This window comes from Cheilinus undulatus, linkage group 5, assembly GCF_018320785.1.
Source record: "Cheilinus undulatus linkage group 5, ASM1832078v1, whole genome shotgun sequence".
NCBI classification, from domain to species: domain Eukaryota; kingdom Metazoa; phylum Chordata; class Actinopteri; order Labriformes; family Labridae; genus Cheilinus; species Cheilinus undulatus.
Window position 1 is genome coordinate 52,526,986 of NC_054869.1, and position 21,191 is coordinate 52,548,176.

General features: G+C 41.2%; 1 protein-coding gene across 1 annotated transcript in view; it reads right to left on the reverse strand.

Annotated features, from left to right (window-relative positions):
* adamtsl2 (ADAMTS-like 2) overlaps positions 1-20,968 on the reverse strand; it is a 37,927-nt gene extending 16,959 nt beyond the window's left edge. Inside the window, exons 1-10 of the mRNA XM_041788158.1 lie at positions 20,934-20,968; positions 20,603-20,745; positions 13,331-13,406; positions 12,926-13,028; positions 10,062-10,207; positions 8,512-8,635; positions 8,306-8,386; positions 6,776-6,951; positions 3,894-4,197; positions 1,946-2,300 (exon numbers count right to left, since the gene is read on the reverse strand). Of these exons, the coding sequence (XP_041644092.1) occupies positions 1,946-2,300; positions 3,894-4,197; positions 6,776-6,951; positions 8,306-8,386; positions 8,512-8,635; positions 10,062-10,207; positions 12,926-13,028; positions 13,331-13,406; positions 20,603-20,745; positions 20,934-20,936 (1,511 nt within the window). The 5' untranslated portion in view covers positions 20,937-20,968. The remainder of the gene's footprint in view (positions 1-1,945; positions 2,301-3,893; positions 4,198-6,775; positions 6,952-8,305; positions 8,387-8,511; positions 8,636-10,061; positions 10,208-12,925; positions 13,029-13,330; positions 13,407-20,602; positions 20,746-20,933) is intronic.
* Between the last annotated feature and the right edge of the window lie 223 nt (positions 20,969-21,191).

A 21,191-nucleotide genomic window follows, 5' to 3' on the forward strand; every position in this document is an offset into this window, starting at 1 on the left:
TGGTTCTGAATATCTGGTTCTGATTACCTGGTTCTGATTACCTGGTTGTGATTACCTGGTTCTGAATACCTGGTTCTGAATATCTGGTTCTGATTACCTGGTTCTGATTACCTGGTTGTGATTACCTGGTTCTGATTACCTGGTTCTGAATACCTGGTTCTGAATATCTGGTTCTGATTACCTGGTTCTGAATACCTGGTTGTGATTACCTGGTTCTGATTACCTGGTTCTGAATACCTGGTTCTGAATATCTGGTTCTGATTACCTGGTTCTGATTACTTGGTTGTGATTACCTGGTTCTGATTACCTGGTTCTGAATACCTGGTTCTGAATATCTGGTTCTGATTACCTGGTTCTGAATACCTGGTTGTGATTACCTGGTTCTGATTACCTGGTTCTGAATACCTGGTTCCGATTACCTGGTTCTGATTACCTGGTTCTGAACACCTGGTTCTGAATACCTGGTTTTGAATACCTGGTTCTGATTACCTGGTTCTGAATACCTGGTGTTGAATACCTGGTTCTGATTACCTGGTTCTGATTACCTGGTTCTGATTACCTGGTTCTGAATATCTGGTTCTGATTACCTGGTTCTGATTACCTGGTTCTGATTACCTGGTTCTGAATACCTGGTTCTGATTACCTGGTTCTGAATACCTGGTTCTGATTACCTGGTTCTGAATATCTGGTTCTGATTACCTGGTTCTGATTACCTGGTTCTGATTACCTGGTTCTGAATACCTGGTTCTGAATACCTGGTTCCGATTACCTGGTTCTGATTACCTGGTTCTGAACACCTGGTTCTGAATACCTGGTTTTGAATACCTGGTTCTGATTACCTGGTTCTGAATACCTGGTGTTGAATATCTGGTTCTGATTACCTGGTTCTGATTACCTGGTTCTGAATATCTGGTTCTGATTACCTGGTTCTGATTACCTGGTTCTGAATACCTGGTTCTGATTACCTGGTTCTGAATACCTGGTTGTGATTACCTGGTTCTGATTACCTGGTTCTGAATACCTGGTTCTGAATATCTGGTTCTGATTACCTGGTTCTGATTACTTGGTTGTGATAACCTGGTTCTGATTACCTGGTTCTGAATACCTGGTTCTGAATATCTGGTTCTGATTACCTGGTTCTGAATACCTGGTTGTGATTACCTGGTTCTGATTACCTGGTTCTGAATACCTGGTTCTGATTACCTGGTTCTGATTACTTGGTTCTGAATACCTGGTTCCGATTACCTGGTTCTGATTACCTGGTTCTGAACACCTGGTTCTGAATACATGGTTTTGAATACCTGGTTCTGATTACCTGGTTCTGAATACCTGGTGTTGAATACCTGGTTCTGATTACCTGGTTCTGATTACCTGGTTCTGATTACCTGGTTCTGAATATCTGGTTCTGATTACCTGGTTCTGATTACCTGGTTCTGAATACCTGGTTCTGATTACCTGGTTCTGAATACCTGGTTCTGATTACCTGGTTCTGAATACCTGGTTCTGATTACCTGGTTCTGATTACCTGGTTCTGAATACCTGGTTCTGATTACCTGGTTCTGATTACTTGGTTCTGAATACCTGGTTCCGATTACCTGGTTCTGATTACCTGGTTCTGAACACCTGGTTCTGAATACCTGGTTTTGAATACCTGGTTCTGATTACCTGGTTCTGAATACCTGGTGTTGAATATCTGGTTCTGATTACCTGGTTCTGATTACCTGGTTCTGAATATCTGGTTCTGATTACCTGGTTCTGATTACCTGGTTCTGATTACCTGGTTCTGAATACCTGGTTCTGATTACCTGGTTCTGAATACCTGGTTTTGAATACCTGGTTCTGAATATCTGGTTCTGATTACCTGGTTCTGAATACCTGGTTCTGATTACCTGGTTCTGAATACCTGGTTTTGAATACCTGGTTCTGATTACCTGGTTCTGATTACCTGGTTCTGTTGGAGCGGCTAGAATTCCTCCCACCGCTCTGCACCGTCTTGTTCTGGGAAGAACCGTCCCCGCTATCGTTGCGTTTGCGTCCCAGAGTAAACTCCAGCGTGTCGTTCAGACCAAACGGTCCGTCTTGGTCCAGGATGCTCAGGTCTATCCCGACTGGTCCCACCTCGGAGGAAAACAAGCTGTCCCCCTCAGTCAGCAGCTGATTGGTGGAGATGTTTATGAGCAGCTCGTCTTGGCCGAGTCGCCCGTCCAGCAGGACCCTCCAGATGAGGTTTGGAGAGTCTTGCCCCGGGTCCAGGGGCCCCCCAGCAGGGGCCGGGTTCACAGTGCTGCTGCTGTTTCCCTCTAAAACAGAACAAATCAACAATAATCAAAGCATCCATCCATTTCTCATTAAACCTCATTAAACAAACCTGTACATGGTCTGTGAAGAATGACCCTCAGGGCTGATATATTCTGGTTTTTAATCCCAAAGAAAGCACCTTAGAAGAGTTTATTTATTGCATTAAGGGGCGCTAAATTTATGTCATATCCTCTTCATGCAGTAACCAGTCAGATTTATTTTTAATGAGGAGAGGAGAGTTAAAACCAAACTCAGATCAGCCATCGTTCATTCAGCTCGGGGTATTTGGCCTTCAGTTTGAGGTCAGTCGTTGTCGAGAGTGGACCCTGAGTGTTTCTCCCATCTCTGCATCTCGTCTCACCGACCAAAGCGAGGGTATAATGGCTTCGACCGTCACCTGAGAGAGCTGAGAGCCTGCAGAAAGGCCATTACTGCTCATGTTTGTGCTGCAGTCGTTTTTAAAAGGAGAAAACACCACCAAAGTCTGAATTTTTCATCTGCTGCTGATCCTCTTTGTGTGTCTGTATCGTGAATAATGCAGAGCTTCAAAGGGCCATCTCTCTCACACACAGAAAAGAGAGATAGATAAGATCGAATGCAGAGGTTGTAAAATCTGACCTATTTTATTTCATCTGCCAGTGGGCCACAGAGCCACCTCATGGTTCCTCTCTTCACATTTAGTCTTCAGCTCTTCTCCTCTAGGTCTAAGCTCATGTTTCAGTGTGGACAATACAGTCGGACCAAAGATATACGTGAAGTATCGTCTTTAGGGGATATTGTCTGTCATCCATAACTCTGTACCTGCTAATGCTTGGAAAAAGCAGGAAGACCAAAGACAGCATCAAGAAAAAGAGGAAGGGATGGAGCAGTCTTCTGCAGAAACATCTCACAGGGACAAGGAGCCTTTAAAGCAGCGTTACTCAACCCTGCTCAACCAAAGAGCCAAATAGTTGAAAAATACCTCTGCAATAGCCACAATCTAAGTGGTGAAAAGTGGCAAAAAAAGGCCTGAAGTAGCATTAAAAATAAGTTAAAGATGGCAAAAATTGTCAAAAACAGCAAAAATGAGTGAAAATGGGGGGGGAAGAGTCAGAAAGAAGCAAAAATGGGTAGGAAGTGACAAAAATGGGTAGGGTGGCAAAAATGGTCCAAAAGGGGCAAAAACCTGGCAAAAAAGGAGAGAAAAGTGACTAAAAAGGAGGGAAAAGCAGTCAATAGTAGCAAAAAGGGCAAAAAATGGGAAACAAGTGGTATATAATGGCAAAGGTAGCTTAAATGGGCAAAAAGGTAAAAAGGGCAAAAATGGGATAAAAGTGGCTAAAAGAAGTTGCAAAAATGGGCCAGAAATACAGAACAAGTGGTACTTAGTGGCAAAAGGTAGCTTCGATGGGCAAAAAAAGGTAATAAAATGATGAAAAGGGGCAAAAATGGAATAAATGGGACAATTAAGTTTGACATTAAAGCCTTCTGTATATGTCTTGGAAACAAACTGATTAAGGTGATTAATTTCTGAGGTCAAAGTTTCCCTTTTTGAGGGTTTCTGGGGGAATAATATTTCAAATTTAGACATAAAAGAGCCAAAAATAATCACAAACCTATGAATTTTGGAGCAACTGCCCCGTCCTGGTCACAGTCAATGGCCGCCGTTTCCTCGTACACCTCGTTTGTCTCTTGGCCCTTCTGCACCTCAATGCCTCCCAGGTCCATGTGGCCCCCAGGGGCCGTCTGGTCATAAATACTGCCATTCGGAGCCAGCAGCCCCCCAACTTCCACAGAAACCTCTCCTGCTGAGGTGTCTGACCCAGTGTAGACGGGTGGAGGTGGGACAGGAGGCAGGGAGTCTCTGAGGACCGTGTACTCATACGTGATGTATGGCGTGCGACCGTTCTGGTTCCAAACCTGAGTGACGAGAGGAGAGTTAGTTGAGTGTGGGTCAGATTAGATCACATTAATGCCAGATGAGCCACTACAAAGAACAAAATCCAGGACCTGAATGAATCAGCCATTATACTAGAGTTGAATTCTTTGTTTTCACCTCTGGGTCTGTTTCTGCACACATTTTAGGGTCTAAACTTCTGACAGAACAGTTTCAGTTACTGCTCCACCATGGAGCTTCAGTTAGCAAACTGGCAGAAAAACGCAGAGACGAAAATGGCAGATTCCTGTTTCATATTTTAAAAAGTTTTCCATAGAAATGGCATTGTTTCAAGAACATCAGCATAAGCACGAAACTATTCAAAACCACTGAAAACATCGTAGTTTGTATGCCAGGCATGTAAGTGGCGCTGTAACGCTGCAGCAGGAATACACAAAAACAGAGAAGAAGATTATGAAGCAAGGACACCCAAAACTCTTCTCTGACCCAAACTTGAGAGGGATTTGGCTGCAGACCGTCGGTCTCAGATGGCCCTCAGCAGACCGCTGATGTGAGAGTGGAAGGTCGGCCTTTATTACAAACTAAGATGTTATAACAGTAAAAGGGCTCGCTGTATTAGGATACAGTGTGACTGACTTCCTTTCTTGAATGCATGCTACCAATGCTTCAGATCAAAATAGCTTTTTGCAATGCAAACAGGTATAAATGCTTGTTTTGTCCTATATGAAATATTAAATTGAGCTCATTGCATTTATATAGTAAATTATATATGTTTTTAAAAAGGTCCAAATGCAGATTCAATGAGCTTATTTCCTCTGAACTTATTTCTCTGTCTCCTTTTGTTGCCTGTCCTTACTTTATAACAGTAAGTAATAGCAAGTGTAAATAAAATATTAAATAAATATAAATAGGTAAAATGCTTAACAGGAAGTGCAATCCAAATTATTTTGAAAATACCATGTAAGGAGAAGATTGTTCCATAAATAAACTCTATGGCACATTTGACGGTTCAAACAAACAGCACAACGTGGATGCAACACAGATGTTTCAGTGTCCAGCTAATCAAATATAAATAGATATATGGCCAAAATTCTTCATCTAGAAGCGTAATCTGGTTTTATTTGAAAGGGTTGTGTTTATTTCAGCCCTGATGGTGGTAGATTTACACCAGAATTTTAATCTGATTTTATTTTTGGAAGTTTTGTTGATTTCCGGTCTGAGATGCACGCTGTCTCTGATGAACGGTCTGTGAGACTGGCGGTCAGAGATGAGCCGTCTGCAGCCAGACTGTCTTGCAAAACTGTTTCCTGTCTGCTGTCCTGGTTGCTCTCCGCGGTGGAGCTAAGAACATGTGGCGCCTGCTGGTCTCCATGACCATCTGTTGCTTACAGTGGTTGTAGAGGAGTAGAGGACATGAAAACAATCATGTAATCTGCGATTATTGTTGCCGTTGGCTGGGCTCACACATGTATGTTAAGGGGGCTATGCCGTGATCGTTTCAGGAAAGATGTTACTGGTTTGTTGCTTCTGACAAGTGGTGTGCATGGGGTGGGGGTGGTCGTCCTCAAGAGCCAAAATGTGTGCTAAAGTGCCCTCTTGTGAGCCAAAACACACTAAACTGCCCCCTTGGCTGGTTAAAACATGATAAACTGCCCTCTTGGGTGGTAAAAATGCGTGCTTAAGTGCCCTCCCAGTTGGCAAAACACTACTGTTGCAATGACTTTTATGTTGGGCCCTTTTTTTAACTATACTGATCCAGAACTATATCTCACTGAACCAGTTTGGATTATCTGGTGCTAATATGGTGTTAAAATGCACTAGAATACAGGAAATGGCATCTACTTCATTGAAAATGTTCTGGGGGACCCCCAGACCCCCTAGGGATTTATTTATTTATTTCTGTGTGTTCTTCACAGTCCAATGTTGAATCTACACAGTTCTTGTGGATGCTGATCCTAACTACAAACTGACTTGAGTAGTCTGTTTTAAGGCTATATAATGTGCCATTTGTAGAACATATAAACACGTCTAAAGTGCCCTCGAAAACACGCCAAACTTAGTGCCCTCTTCAGTGGTGAGAACGCGCTGTATGTGTCCTTTTCTTTCTTTTCACCCCTGCCCTTGAAAAAGTCTGTGCACGCCACTGCTTCTGACACCTGGAGCCAGGCTGGAGTGCAAGCAGTGGAACTGCTCCGACTGGCTACGATTCGCTGGCGGATCGGAGCTGTTGTATGTGCAAATTTGAGGTGAAGGTCTTAAGATTAGTAATGAACCTTGTTGCACGATGGTATATAGTATCTAAAGATTTAAGGCACAAAGGAGATGCATCATCTATAATCAGTCAGCAGCATGAGAGCAGCAGAAACAAGGCTCTTCACTGCAAAGAAAGAAGAACAAGACTTATTTCTGAAAGGAAAAACCCAGCCACAGCCTGAACTTCTTTACTATGATTATATTCAATCACCTGAAAGGTGGATGAAAATTTGCACTGGGTATATTTTTACCATATCTGTTGATATAAAAAATGCCTCCTGCTGTTGAACCGATGTTTTCCCTCACACATGAGCGAGGATGAAGGATTAAAGTGAGAGGTGGGTTTACCAGAATATTGATGGCCTGGTCGATGGGGCCTTTGGCGACGATGTACTCGATCCCGGTCTCATAAACATCCATGGGCCGGCGGTACTTGAAGATGGTTCCCGCTGCATGGAAGTTCTGTGGACTGTCCACTTTGTAGGCTCCGTTAAAGAAGAAATTTCCGGCCTGGTCGGTCACAGCTGAGGAACGGGATGGACAGAAAATCATGGACGAGTTTAACTCTTGATGCTCTCATCTTTGATTTAGTGAAGTGTTTGATTCTTTATTCGTGTTTTTGCTTTATTCACAGAATTAGTTTTACGTGTAAATAAAAGCCATTTTCCTTGTTTCTTTGCTCTCTTATAAACATGAAGATCATCTCTTCTATGTATTTTTAAAAGTTCTGCAAACATGAGATTCATATGGAACATCTGAAAAAGTTACGTGTGGTATAAAATTTCTCTTTAACTTCCTGAGACTGGAGCTGTTGTTGGAAAGCATTTTTAGTCTTTTTCTACTGATAAGTGAAGACATCCCTGTCTTTGGAAATTTTAAGTTAGAGGGAGTTATTTGTACATTTTGGAGAGTTTCATTTAAAGGTTTGGGAGGAATTTGCTTTCAGTTTTGAAGGGATTTTTTGGGCATTTTCATGGGAATTCCAGGGAAATTATCTGGATGTTTCCATCATTTTAACTGAAGTTCGAGACTCTGTAAAGTTTGGGTAATTTGCAAGAAAATTTAGAAGAAATTTGTTTGGAAATGCTCAAGAATTTACATGGAATATTTGGAGTGATTTTGTTTAAATTTTAAGCTTTCTGATAAAAAAAAAAAATCACTGAAAATTTTGGAAAATATTTAAGGAAATTTAAGGCCCTCTCAGTGAGACACTATAACATGGGTTTAAGATTTTTTTTCTAAAATTTCATTGAATCTTTATTTCTGAAATAAAAAAAAAAAAAAAAAATCCCTGAAATTTTTTTCTGCAAATATTTCACAATTTTCTGGTGATTGTCTTTTTCAGAAAGCATAAATATTTTAATAAAAATCTCCCCAAATATTCCGTGTAAAATCCTGAACATCTTAAAGCAAATACCTCCTCAATTTTCTTAGCAAATTCCCAAAAATTTAAATAAAGCCCCCGAGGGCCCTTCCCTAAAAACATCCAAATAATTTTCCTGGAACTTCCATAAAAGTGCCTGAAAATTTCCTAACAAATTTCCCAAATCCCCATGAAATTGCCAAATAAAAAAAAGAAAAAAAAAACAAGTTAGCACAAATTTCTCCCAAGCCTTCCAGTGAAACTCTCCAAAATAAAAATAACTCCCCCAAATTTCCATGAAAATACTTGAAAATTTCCAAATAAATTCCTCAAAATATCCAAACAGAAAATTCCCTCAACATGTCGAGCGAATCCCTTAAACATGGACGGACATTCTGGAGAATTCCCTCAAACTTCTAACAGCAGAATTCTCCAGAATGTTAGAGAAAAAGTTTAAATGTAACGTCCTCTTTGGAACATGCAGGTCTGAGGAGGTTAAGTGTCCAAAAACCCACCAAGAACATCGGCTGACTTCTTCCTCTCGATGATCTGGATATCCCATGATCCTTCAGGGATCTGAGTGATGAAAGAGTAACCTTGACAACAAGAGACACACAGGTGTTGGTGTTATCCTTTATGAAAATGGTTGTTAATCTCATCAAAAACTCTGTTTTCTCCAGTAAAATGGTTTTGAGTGTTTTGAAGTTCATCTTTGACTCACCCAGAGTCGTGGCTCCACGGCGGAAGTTTCCGGTGACTCTGCTGCAGCTGCTGCCGTCCCCCTGACAGACCCCACACTTATCCAATGTGTTGGAGGAAAAAAGGACGCCGTCACATCCGATTGGCTGAGCAGAGAAGCAGGAACGAAATAAGGAGGGGAAACAAATGATCGTCTGATATTTATAAATGATTTGACACAGTGTTACTCAACCAAAGAGCCAAATTGTTGAAAAAAACCTTTGCAAGAGCCACAATCTAAGTGGTGAGAAATGGCAAAAATGGTTTGAAGCTGCAATAAAAATAACTAAAAGGTGGAAAAAATGGTCCAGAACAGGCACAAACGTGGCAAAAAATGAAAGAAACATGACAAAAATGGGAAAAAGCAGTTAAGAGTGGCAAAATAGAGCAAGAAGATAGGAAGCAAGTGGTATCTAATAGCAAAAGTTAGCCTAAATCAGCACAAAATGGTGAAAAAATGGTGACAAGGAGCAAAAATAGGATAAAAGTGGCAAAAACTGGGAAAAAAGTGTCAAAAGGAAGTGGCAAAAATGAGCAAAAAATAGGAAAAAAGGGGAGCACTGATGGTCGAGTGGTTTAAGGCGCTACCCATGTACGGGGGCGGCCCGGATTCAAATCCAGCCTGTGGCCCTTTACCGTATGTCTTTCCCCACTCTCTTCCCTGTTTCCGAGTCTATCCACTGTCCTTCCTCTAGCAAATAAAGGTATGAAAAGGCCCAAATATAAATCTTTTAAAAAATAGGAAAAAAGGGGTATTTAATGGCAAAAGGTAGCTTAAATAGGCCAAAAAACTTGAAAATAATGTGCCAAGTGGCAAAAACAGGGCAAAAAAAAAAAAAAGGAAACAAGTGGTATAGAATGCAAAGAGTAGCTTCAATGGTTAAAAAAATGGTGGAAAAAATAGCGACGAAGGACAAAAATTAGATAAAAGGGGCAAAAATTTGGAAAAAAGTGTCAAAGAAGTGGCAAAAATAGGCAAAAAAGTGTTTTTTAATGGCAAAATGTAGCTTAAATGGGCATAAAATTGTAAAAAGGGGAAAAAATGGGTTAAAGTGGCAAAAATGGGGAAAGATATAGGGAAAAAGTGGTATTTAAAGATAGCTTAATTGGGTGAAAAGTGGCAAAAAAATGATGAGAAATGGCAAAAATAGAAAAAATGTGGCAAAAATTTGATAAATGGGACAATTAAGTTTGACAATTAAAGCCTTCTGTATAAATCTAGGTAACAAACTGATACATAAAACAGCCACAGATCATCACAAAAGAGCCACATGTGGCTCCAGAGCCACAGGTTGAGTATCACTGATTTAACAGAAATAAAGACGAACACATGTCCGCCCATGTGTTGTTGTTTATTTTAGGGGATGCCACTCTTAGAGGTGATTTACAGACATGTGAAAGTATTTTCACAAACATCAGGTGAATAAACCAGACCATTACAGACACCTCTCTGGGGTCTGGCTGTTCACACTGTTCCAGTGGCGTGAAACGAATAGGGAGTAGAACATAAATATAAGAAGACATTGGACTCACCTCACACTTACCATCCACGCAGACGCCGCGGTAGCTGCTGTACTTGCAGGACGTGCCGTCCCGTGCCGTCACCATCAGCTGCCTCTGGCCGTCCGTGGTGGTGCAGTGGAGGTCACATGGGTTACTGGAGATGTGAACGTAGTCGTCTGGAGAGGAGAAGCACACGGAGTAAGAGTTTCTCCTGGAGCAAAGGAAGACTGCAGCAGTGCTAACAGCAGCCTAGTAAACTTCTACCTCCATAATCCACAAACAGTCAGAGAGATCTGCTGCACCTTGCTGACTCTAAAACCGTCGGTCACTCAGTGGTGGAAGCATTTTTTCCAGTATAAAGGCAGGTACAGCTGGGCCATTCTTGTTAGTGTGATAGCACATGAACACTCCGGAGGATTTCCTCAAATTTGGCAAAAAAAAAAATGACGGCACCCACAACCCTACAGAGCCATAGTGACCTCTCTGACTGATAAAGATGAAATGGACATGATTTCAGTTCCCACAAATGTTAACGGTTATCTGTCAGTGATGACAGACTGTGATATATTACAGGTGTATCACTTAAGATCTAAAAACTACAATAAAGGCAAATGTACAACCCCAGTTCCAAAAAAGTTGATGCAGGATGTAGTCAATGATGGTCAACTCTCATAAACCCATATTTGATTCACAATAGAACATAAACAGTGTTGCTCTAAAAGCTCTCTCTACTTTCCAGCATTGATAGTTCCTTTCCAGATGTTAGAGCTGCCCACACCATAGGCACTAATGCAACCCCATACCATCAGAGATGCAGGCTTTAGAGCTGAGCCAGGAGAACATGCTGGATGCTCCCTCTCCTCTTTAGTCCACAGGACACGGCGTCTGTGGTTTCCTCTGACCACAGAACAGTTTTCCATGTTTTCTCAGTCCATGTTAAATGAGCTTTGGTCCAGAGAAGACGGTGGTGTTTCTGGATCCTGTTCACATATGGCTTCTTCTCTCCATGATCCAGCTTTAACTGTCATTGGTGGATGGCACAGCCAACTGTGTTGACAGACAATGATTTCTGGAATGCTCCTGAGCCCATGCAGTGATTTCAGTACAGTCTGTTTTTAATGCAGTGGCCCCTGAGGGCCCCTAAGGGCCCCTTCAGCCGTGTCACTTGCTCACAGAGATTTCTCCAGATTCTGTAGATGGTGGGAGATTCTAAGACCATTTTTACATTGAGGGACATTTTTCTGAATTGTCCCACATTTTTTTTGACACAGTTTTTCACAGATTGGTGAACCTCTGCCCATCTTTACTTCTGAGAGACTCTGCTTCTCTAAAATGCTCCTTTTATACCCAGTCATGTTACTGACCTGTTGACAATTAACCTAATTAGTTGTTAATTGCTCTACAAGCTGTGTAGTTAGTGCCACTTACTTTTCCAGCCTTTTGTTGCCCTGTCTCTACTTTTTTGAGGTGTGTTGCTGCCATCAAATCCAAAATAAATGAGTATTTTTCATGAAATGGTAAAATGTCTCAGTTTAACATGTGATCTGTTGTTTCTGTTCTATTTTGAATAAAATATGGGTTTGACAATCATTGACTTCTGTTTTTATTTACATTTCTCACAGTGACCCAACTTTTTTTTTTTTGAAGAGTTGTGTTAACATTTGAATAATGACCATTTTACTGAGATTGCATCAGAATTAACTTTAATTGAGCTCGTTATGTCAGCAAATGAAGAATATCCTGCAGATTTTTGCACAGATTTCAACACTGGATGGTTTTGAACTGACAGGACTGGCTACAAAGTTCAGGAAGTTTTTTCCAGCTTATCTGAACAAATGAGGAGGATAACTGTCCTGCAGCAGACAAAGTCAGTCGTCTGAAGGTACTATGAGTGGATCTTATGATCCCTGTCTATCTGCTCTGCTCCTGCTGTCCAATCCAGTTTGACTCAGATCTGAGGGACTTTCTATTCCAGCTCACATCTGCACCATGCCATAAGTCCTGTACTAAAAGAGTTCAGCACAAAAATATGTACCTTTACACCAGTGATGCTCAATGTGTGGCTCTGGAGCCACATGTGACTCTTTTATGTCTAAATTTGAAATATTACTTACCCAGAAAACCTTAAAAAGGGAAACTTTGACCTCAGAAATTAATCACATAAATCAGTTTGTTTCCTAGACTTCTACAGAAGGCTTTGTCAGATATAATTGTCCCATTTATCCCATTTTTGCCACATTTCACCCGATTAAACTACCTTTGCCATTAAATGCCACCTTTTTCCCTACTTTTGTGCCCATTTTTGCCACTTTTCATCCCTTTGGCCCATTTAAGCTACCTTTTGCCGTTAAATACTGCTTGTTTCCTTTTATTGCACATTTTTGCAACTTCTTTTAGCCACGTTTATTTCATTTTTGTCCTTTTCACCATTTTTTGCCTACTTTAGCTTCCCTTTGCCATTAAATACCACTTGTTTCCTATTTTTAAGGCCCTTTTCTTCCACTCTTGACCGCTTTTTGCCCTTTGTAGTCACTTTCCTCTCATTTTTTGCCAGGTTTTTGCCACTTTTGGACCATTTTGCCATCTTTAACTTATTTTTATTGCTACTTCAAGCCGTTTTTGCCACTTTTCACCACTTAGATTGTGGCTCTTGCAAAGGTATTTTTCAACAATTTGGCTCTTTGGTCGAGCAGGGTTGAGTAACTCTGCTTTACACCCTAATAGAGAAATAAAGCATTTAAAGCATATCCAGAACAGAAGTCCTTGTAAGCCCATCTCATGAGGGGTGCTGACGTTCTGCCTGCTCAGCAGCTCAGACGGCTCTGACCTCACTCACCTCTGCTGGGTTTAATGGGGTAAAAAGCATCTGTGGGTATTTTTATGAGGGTTATTACCAGGATAGAGAGGTTTCCACTGGTAGTTCCTCCCACTGTAAAGCTGAGAGTTAAAGGACCAGCACTGCTCCTCTCTGAAGCTCCGCCCGGTGGTGGGACATTCCTGCCGAGCACAAACACACCAACAGCTCAGTCCATTAAAAAAACGTGGGTTTCACACTCTCATTACGACTCACTTTTACAGAATGTTGTACTAGTAAATTCTTCTAAAGAGTTTATTTGAGCAGGGAGGGTTTTCTGAGAACGCACAATGGGTGCGAACCCCGCCCGGTTTCACTTTCATACAGATACACACGGTCACGCCTGGAGGCCGCCGCAGCCGCATTGACCAGTGCCGTCTTACTGTCAGAATGTTTGTTTATTTTAATAAAGATGTGAAAGGAAGAGATGGAGGCTGTGACCCACTTTAGTGTTGCAGAGATGATATTTCTTTGGAGTTCCCGTGCAGGTCATGTTGTCCTTCCCAGCAGCGACTTTCTTTCTTTGGACAGAAAACAAACAGAAGCAGAAATAAGACGACATTAGAGAGCAGAGCGACAACCAGCCACGATCCAACAGAACTATACGGTCAGGTTCAACGGTGCAGGATCTGTGAAGGTTTAAGCATCAGCAGTTCAAACTTTCTGCTTCTCAAAATGAAAACAAATCCTGTAGGAATGCATTCAGTAGAAGATAAATGTGCACACTCATTCAGAGCTGCATGTGGAGGAGGTGAATCTGATTTTCAAAGATCTCTGCAGGGTTTAAAGCCAATGCATTTAGGGTTCACTTAAGAAAGAGCAGATTTTGGGTTGCAGAATGAGACAGAAGGCAAGAGGAGGTTGTGTTGAATTGTTTATTCTGATGGTTGTGCTCAAAGAGTTTTATCTCCATTCACTGAAAAAGCTCAGTCCCTACATATGGTCCCTAGACCTTCTGGTCTTACTAGACCACAGGTGTCAAACTCAGGACCCAGGGGCCAAATCCGGCCCAGAAGATCATATCATATTTGTATTTCAACTGACCCACCAGTGTGAGGTCTGCAGATTTCCTCCAGTATAATCATGTAAACTTCAACTTGATTATTTAAAATATCCTTGTAAAGCCATAAAAATCTGAATAATTTTTGTTTTTATTTCATATTTTCAATTTTGCATCTCAAGATTACTACTCAAAGTTATGATTTTGACTTTTCATTTCATACTTTGACCTTTTCAACTCAGAATTTGGACTTTATATGTCACATTTCTATCTTTTAGATTCCAAATTTTAAATTTTAAGTCATATTTTGACCTTTTCAACTCTTTACTTTGGCTTTTTAATCCCATATTTTGACTTTTAAAAATGTGATTTCAATTTTTTTCTCATATTTTGACATTTTGAATGATTCATTTTTGCTTTTTATATCATATGTTGACCTTTTACACTCCCAATTTTTTATTTAAGTCATATTTTTAACTTTTAAGTCATCATTTTGAATTCTAGCTCAAATTTTGACATTTTCAACTCCTAATTTTTGGCATTTTAATCCAATATTTGGACTTTTATCCCATTTTTGCCCCTTTACACATTTTTTTTCTTTTGCCATTACATACCATTTGTTTGCTATTGCTATTTCTCTCATTTTTTTGGCAAGTTTTTGCTACTTTTATCCTGTTTTTGCCCCTTTTCACCATTTTTTCACCACTTTATGGCCAATTTAAGCTAACTTTTGCCATTAAATACCGCTTGTTTCCTCCTATTTGCTCATTTTTGCAACTTGTTTTAGCCACTTTTATCCCATCCTTGCCCCTTTTCACAATTTTTTGCCCATTTTAGCTTGCTTTTGCCATTAAAAACCAGCTGTTTAATGGCATTTTTAACTCCTAATTTTTGTCATGTTCATCCAATATTTGGACCCATCAGACTCACAATTTAAAATTTCAAGTCATATATTGCCTTTAAACTCATGATTTCATATTCAATCTCATGTTTTGACCTTTAAAACTTATGATTTCAACTTTCTCCTCGTATATTTGCTCTTTAAAAACATGATTTTTTTTTTTTAATATCGTGTTCTGATCTTTTGAACTAATAAGTTGGAATTTTTATCTCAGATTTGAGCCTTTAAACCTATCATTTTTATTTTTTTGAATTTCCAAATGATTTATTTATTACAGGTGAAAATGAGGTTGACAGTTCTGGTTAAATGTTGACCCTGTTAGGACCCCAGATTAGTCCTAAATCCAGAATCCGGCCCCTGCTGTGATTGAGTTTGACACCCCTGTACGAGACTCTTACCCAAAATTTCCACAAAGGACGACCATGCCGAAGTGCTGCAGGTTGCTCCGACCGAAGGTGAGCGACCTCACCCACAGGAAGTGAGTCCAGAGCGCCGCACTGATCAGTGGACAGAGATCATGGGAGAACTGCGAGTTCACGCAGGAATAGTATGTCAACAGTGGACAATTTTACCTTTTGAGGTTCATTTATCATCCTTTCCAGTATAAGTCCATGACAATATTGCTTCCTCCATTGGGTGAGTACATTAGGAAGTTAAAAGGTTAATGTTTGCTTTAAGGATCTGTGGTTTTATGTCAAATTCTTTGGCTAAATATCCTCAAAAGTTAGCTTTTCCTCATTAATGGCGGCGTTGTAGCTCTGTGACCCACTGACCTCTCGTTGACCCTTGGCTCTCGCTGCAGGAAGAGACGTAATGTTGATATAGTGATGTTTTGCGACCTCGAGTCTGTGCATTGTGTTTTATTTTGAAAGAACTGGATATTCTACGCTTGTGACTTCCTTTTTGGTGCGTTCTGATTGACAGGTATTGACGCTGTTTGGCAGCGGCCAGTGCTGGCAACAGACCTGAACGAAGAGCGAAGTGGTGCTCCAAGCACGCACCGCTGGCGGTCTGGAGCGCCGGCAGTGGAAATGCTCTGATAGACTAGAGAGGAAGCGAGGAGCGGTCGCTGTACGTGGAAACTGGAAGTTACAAGGCCTGGATGTTGGCTGATGGCCAGAGGTGCCGACTAGCCTCCTTTGAGATGGCTTCTCTTTGGTGCGTCCTTGGGTGTCGTCGTTAGACCGTGTGTCTGCTCAGGAAAGCAAAGACGGGAAGTGTCAGCTGCCTGATTCAGGAACATCGGCCGTGCTTTTACAGGCACCCGCCACGCTTCCCTGGGTCTGATCCAGCTCACTGCATACCCAGGAACCCAGGAACCGGTGGGCTGATCCAGACGCTAGGGGGATTGCGTGCATCAGCTAAGAGGATACCTTGGAGCATGGGACCTGGATCAGGCCTGGAGGATGGCCATGGGAGGTAGGAGCAGTACAGGACTGGCATATCTGCTCCCAGACCTGAACTAAACATGTTTAGCTGTGTGTGTTTTTCTGCTACATAGGGCTGAATGATTTGGGAAAATAATCTCATTGTGATTTTTTTTTTTTTTACCCAATATTGCGATCTGATATGCTATTATTTCTTATGTTATGTATTTTCCTGTGTTACATTTTCCAACAAACACAAGCAATAAGACATTCTATACAATAACCAACACCATATTAGAATAAACCAGGGCTGACAGATTTTTCAAAAGCATCTAACTCTGATGATTTTGACTTGTATTGCAAAACTGGATATCAATTGTATTGGAGTGATATTTTTTTATGGCATTCTCAAATTTATTAAGAGAAACATACAAAAAGAAAGAAAGTGGGATTTTTTTTGTGGACTATTCTAAAAAAAAATGCCACTTGAATAATTGTATGATATGCATCTGCTGCAGAAAGAAAGTTTTAAAATGGTATTTTGACTAATTTCAGGTTAAAGAAATATTACACCTTCTGCAGATTGAAAATTGCAGCAGGCCCTGTTGTGATTGAATCTAATTTGTGATTATTTGCTCAGACCTGGAGTTCAAGTATCTCGGGGTCTTGCTCATGAGTGAGGTAAAGATGGAGCGAGAGATTGACAGACAGATTGGTTCGGCGTCTGCAGCGATGCAGGCGTTATACCGGTCCGTTGTGGTGAAGAGAGCTGAGTCGAAAGGCGAAGCTCTCAATTTACTGGTCGATCTACGTTCCAACCCTCACCTGTGGTCATGGGCTGTGGGTACTGACCCAAAGAACAAGATCGCAAATACAAGCGGCTGAAATGAGCTTTCTCCGCAGGATGTCTGGGCTCAGTCTTATAGACAGGGTCAGGAGCTCGGACATCCGGGAGACACTCAAAGTAGAGCCGCTGCTCCTCCGCACTGAGAGGAGCCAGATGAGGTGGTTTGAACAACTTAAAAGATTTTCATCACAGAAAGAATAATTTCGCTCTTCTGCTATGGCACGAGATTGTAATTGTTATGGGGGTAGAGTGGGGGGGGTTGTAGTGTGAGTCTGTATACGGCTGCTGGTGTAGTGATTAGCTCAGGTGTAGCTTTAGTGTAGCAGCAGTCTTATCACTGAAAGCTTTTCATGATGGAAAAGATGTTTTCTCTCTTCTCCCAGCCTGCTTTGGCATGACTTTGGACCTTTCTAGCAGGGGGTTAGTTATATTGTAATCTGGTAGCCTTTAGCCTGGATGTAGCTGTAGAGAAGTGCCAGTTTACCTCGACCACATTTCATTATCATAACAAGAGCATCACCAGTATTTAACCACTCCTTGTTTGTTTCTTCACATCCCCCCTTCTCCTCCTCTCATTTCATCCTCCTTTCCTAATACAGGGGCTTCATTCATTTAAGCTCCAGGACCCAGACCCCCACCCAGAATCTCCACCCCACAGGTTCTCTTGAACCGTCCTGGATTCTAGACTGTTGCTGCTACAGATTTATTCTCCAACATCCTGTACCCCTGTCTACACCCCCCATTCAGTATCCATCATTCAGTTCTCAATGGCTTAAGGTCAATAAAGATTCCAAATCTAGTCCTGGTCTTAGTGGTCTTTGACCCTGAACTAGTATTTAACCCCTTAAGACCCAGCATGCACATATGAGGACATTAACATTGACTTTCCTACAAAAGTGTAATAATTTCTGCTATTAGAATGTTTGAGATTGTCCAGAATATCTGTTTAAGTGTAAATAATCAAATGTTGGGAAACATTTCTTTTTGGATCTTTTGGGGAATTTGCTTGGAAAATAGAAAATATTTCAATGAAAATTTAGGGGCTATGTTAGTAAATTTTGTTGAGTTTTATTGGAAGAATTTGGGCAAATTTGCTTAACTTTTTGGCATTTTCAAAGGAAATCAGAGAATTTATTCATAAACTTTGGGGGATTAAATTGGGAATTTGGAGGTAGAGGTTGTTTTTTTTTTTTACATTTTTCTGAAATTTTCATGGAAATTTTAGGGAATTTATTTAGATGTTTGGATGTTTCTGTCAATTTCATGGAATTTTGGAGAAAGCATTGGTAATTTTTTTCAGGATCTGTGACAAATTTTAGGGTAATTTAGGGTTTGATATCTGGGGAATTTGCTTGGAAATGGTCATGAATTTGCATGGAATTCTGGGGGAATATTCTGATTGGAATGTTTAGGCTTTATGATAAAGCTTCAAGGAAAGATTTGATGATTATCTAACGGAATTTTGGAGAGGGAATTTCTACAAGAAAATTCCTGTTCAAAAACCACCCTGATGTTTTAACATGTCAGACCCTACTTATCCCAAATAATCAGGAGAAACTCAAAATGCTTTCCAACAGATGCTCAGGTTTCAGGAGGTTAAATGAGGAGCTGATAGCCTTGGGGTTAGGTTGTATCCCATGCATTAACCATAGACTGTAGAAGGAAGTGGACAAACCCCGTATGACGTCCGTCGTCTGCTTACAATAGGCGGACTCAAACGGCTCTTGAAGCCAATCCGTGGAGGCTTCCATATTGAAATTGCGGTCTCAACCGAACTTTGGATCAACCCGCTAAGCGCGACTTCCTGTCAGCTAGCTAGCTAGCATTGCGGTTGACAGAAATGGACCCTCTGTCTGCCGAGCTACCTGTCAATCAAATGAGACGTGCCAATCAGCTTTCATCCTAAATATAATCCAAACGATCGTGGTACAAAAAAAATTCACCCCCCGTACAGTGGGAGCACAATAAGACACTAGCTAATGAGACACGTTTGGTGTTTCGAACCAGGCTGTAAACCAGTTTATTTTGTGTCTCAAAACCAGCTGTTTAACATGAGTGCAGACGGGACTTCTGATGGTCCTGCAGCCAGCCTCAAGTGGACACTTGCGGTATTGCAATTTTTTGCACTTCAGCATTGGCTTCATTTTTCAGGACTGGAGGTTGCTGCTTGGTACTAACACTTCTCTGCAGAATCTCTCTCCCATTTTCCTTCTCTATTAACTGTCAATGAAGGCACACAATCCAAACATCAGACTGGGAATTTCTTAAAAGGAACCCTTCATGATCAGACTAGTTCATCTTGTTGGATAGATATTTGTGTCTCTCATATACATATTGAACTAAAACACTCACAAGATATCTGCATTTTAAATCATTTGGGCTTATAAATTCACCAGGAGACCGCCATGTTTTGGGTTTTGGTCCCCGCTGGCGCCGTGACGTCACAGTTCTGTGGCTATCCTCACCGTTCCTATGCAGTAACCTGTTTCAGACTGGCAGCCAGTGTTAGGGCTGCATCTCAGAAACGCAGCACGTTTCACGCACAGAGAATTCTACAATTTGAGGTCTCTTCTATTTTATATTTGCACCATGAGCAGTTATCTGTCCATCTAGACAGGAGAAAGATAAATACAGAGCCATATTTACCTTGTTGTAGCAAATGTTTACATCCACATGGGTAGAAAAAGTTTGAAATCTGTTTCTGATGAACCAGATGAAGGCCACAAGCTAAAATGCGTCTGTTTAATAGAGTTGTTCCCCGAACTTCTCGTGTTTATGAGGCTTTCTGTTTCCACGTGGTTCAGGTAAAGATAAACACAGAACGAAAGGACTTTCGGATTGTGCCTTTCAAAGTAAAAGTCCACTTTAGCATTTCTTTGGAGAAGCTCTGTTCGTATGTATATAATACTTTCATTTTGGGAAGCTTCCGACACGCTTCCTCTAAACACTGAATCTAGTCACTTGTAGGAGCTTTATTGATGTAAAACTTAGAAGAATGACAGAGCTCTGACAGCAGGGAGACAGAACCAACACGCAGCAAACTCATGGCAGCAACAGCTGCAAGCAGAAAAACGGTGACTGCTTAGCAACAGAGAGGAGCGCTGCAGAACCGTGATGTCACACTAACCTGACGCAGATCAAAACATGGCGGTCTCCTGGTGAGTTTATGAGCTGAAATACACTGAAAATGCAGACGTGGGATATTTAGTGAGTTTTTTAGTTTAATATACATTTGAGACATACAAATATCTATCCAACAAGATGAACTTGTCTGATCATGCAGGGTTCCTTTAAAGGCTGCAAGGTGCCGTGGTTAGACTGGTTGGCTTGAAGGTTTCTGCCCTGAATCCCCACTAGAAAGGGTCTTCCTGTGTGGACTTTGCATGCTCATCCAGTGCATCACATCTCCTTACAGGCCGTCCCTCTCAGAGATGTTCAGACAGACTGGGGCGCTCTCTGTCACAGTGACCCTGCACTGTGCTTGTTCTGGACTGTTTCCTGCTTTAGATAATTCTCCATATCTTTTCTGATTAGTTGAAAAACTTTTCAGAATAAAACCATTGGTGTATTTTTTATTTTAAAGAGGTGAAAGTGTGACTGACCGCTGTTTGAGGCAGTGTCTCTCCTGGGACATCACCCCCCCTCCACAGGTCCGTGTGCAGGCGGTCCATTTAGCCCACTCCCCCCACCAGTACGTGGTCACCTCCAGCTCCTCCTCCAGACTGTTAGACGTGGCGCCATCCTCCTGGAAGATACACACAATAACAGGAAGGACATATGAACCAAACATTTTCAGCTTTCACCATAAAAATCAGATCTTTTCCTCTAGCTGTGCACTTTCATTGACTTTAGTGAGTCCTTAAGATGATTTCATCTTATTTACAGTAAACACAGACTCAGTGATCGCCAGCTGCTTTCATTTGGGCCACACACCATCAGACACAGAGATAAATCCAGCAGAACATGGCTGTATGACCATCACCAACACAACTGCATTCCAAATATTATCCAAATTGGATTTTAGTGTCATAAACATAAAATTTTTAGTTTTTCAGTTAAACTCATGGATGGTGTTGTGTCTCAGGGCTCTTTGGATCACTGAAATCAATCTCAGACACCTGTGATCATTAGTTTGCCAGGTGAGCCCAATTAAAGGAAAACTACTTAAGAAGGACGGTCCACATTATTGAG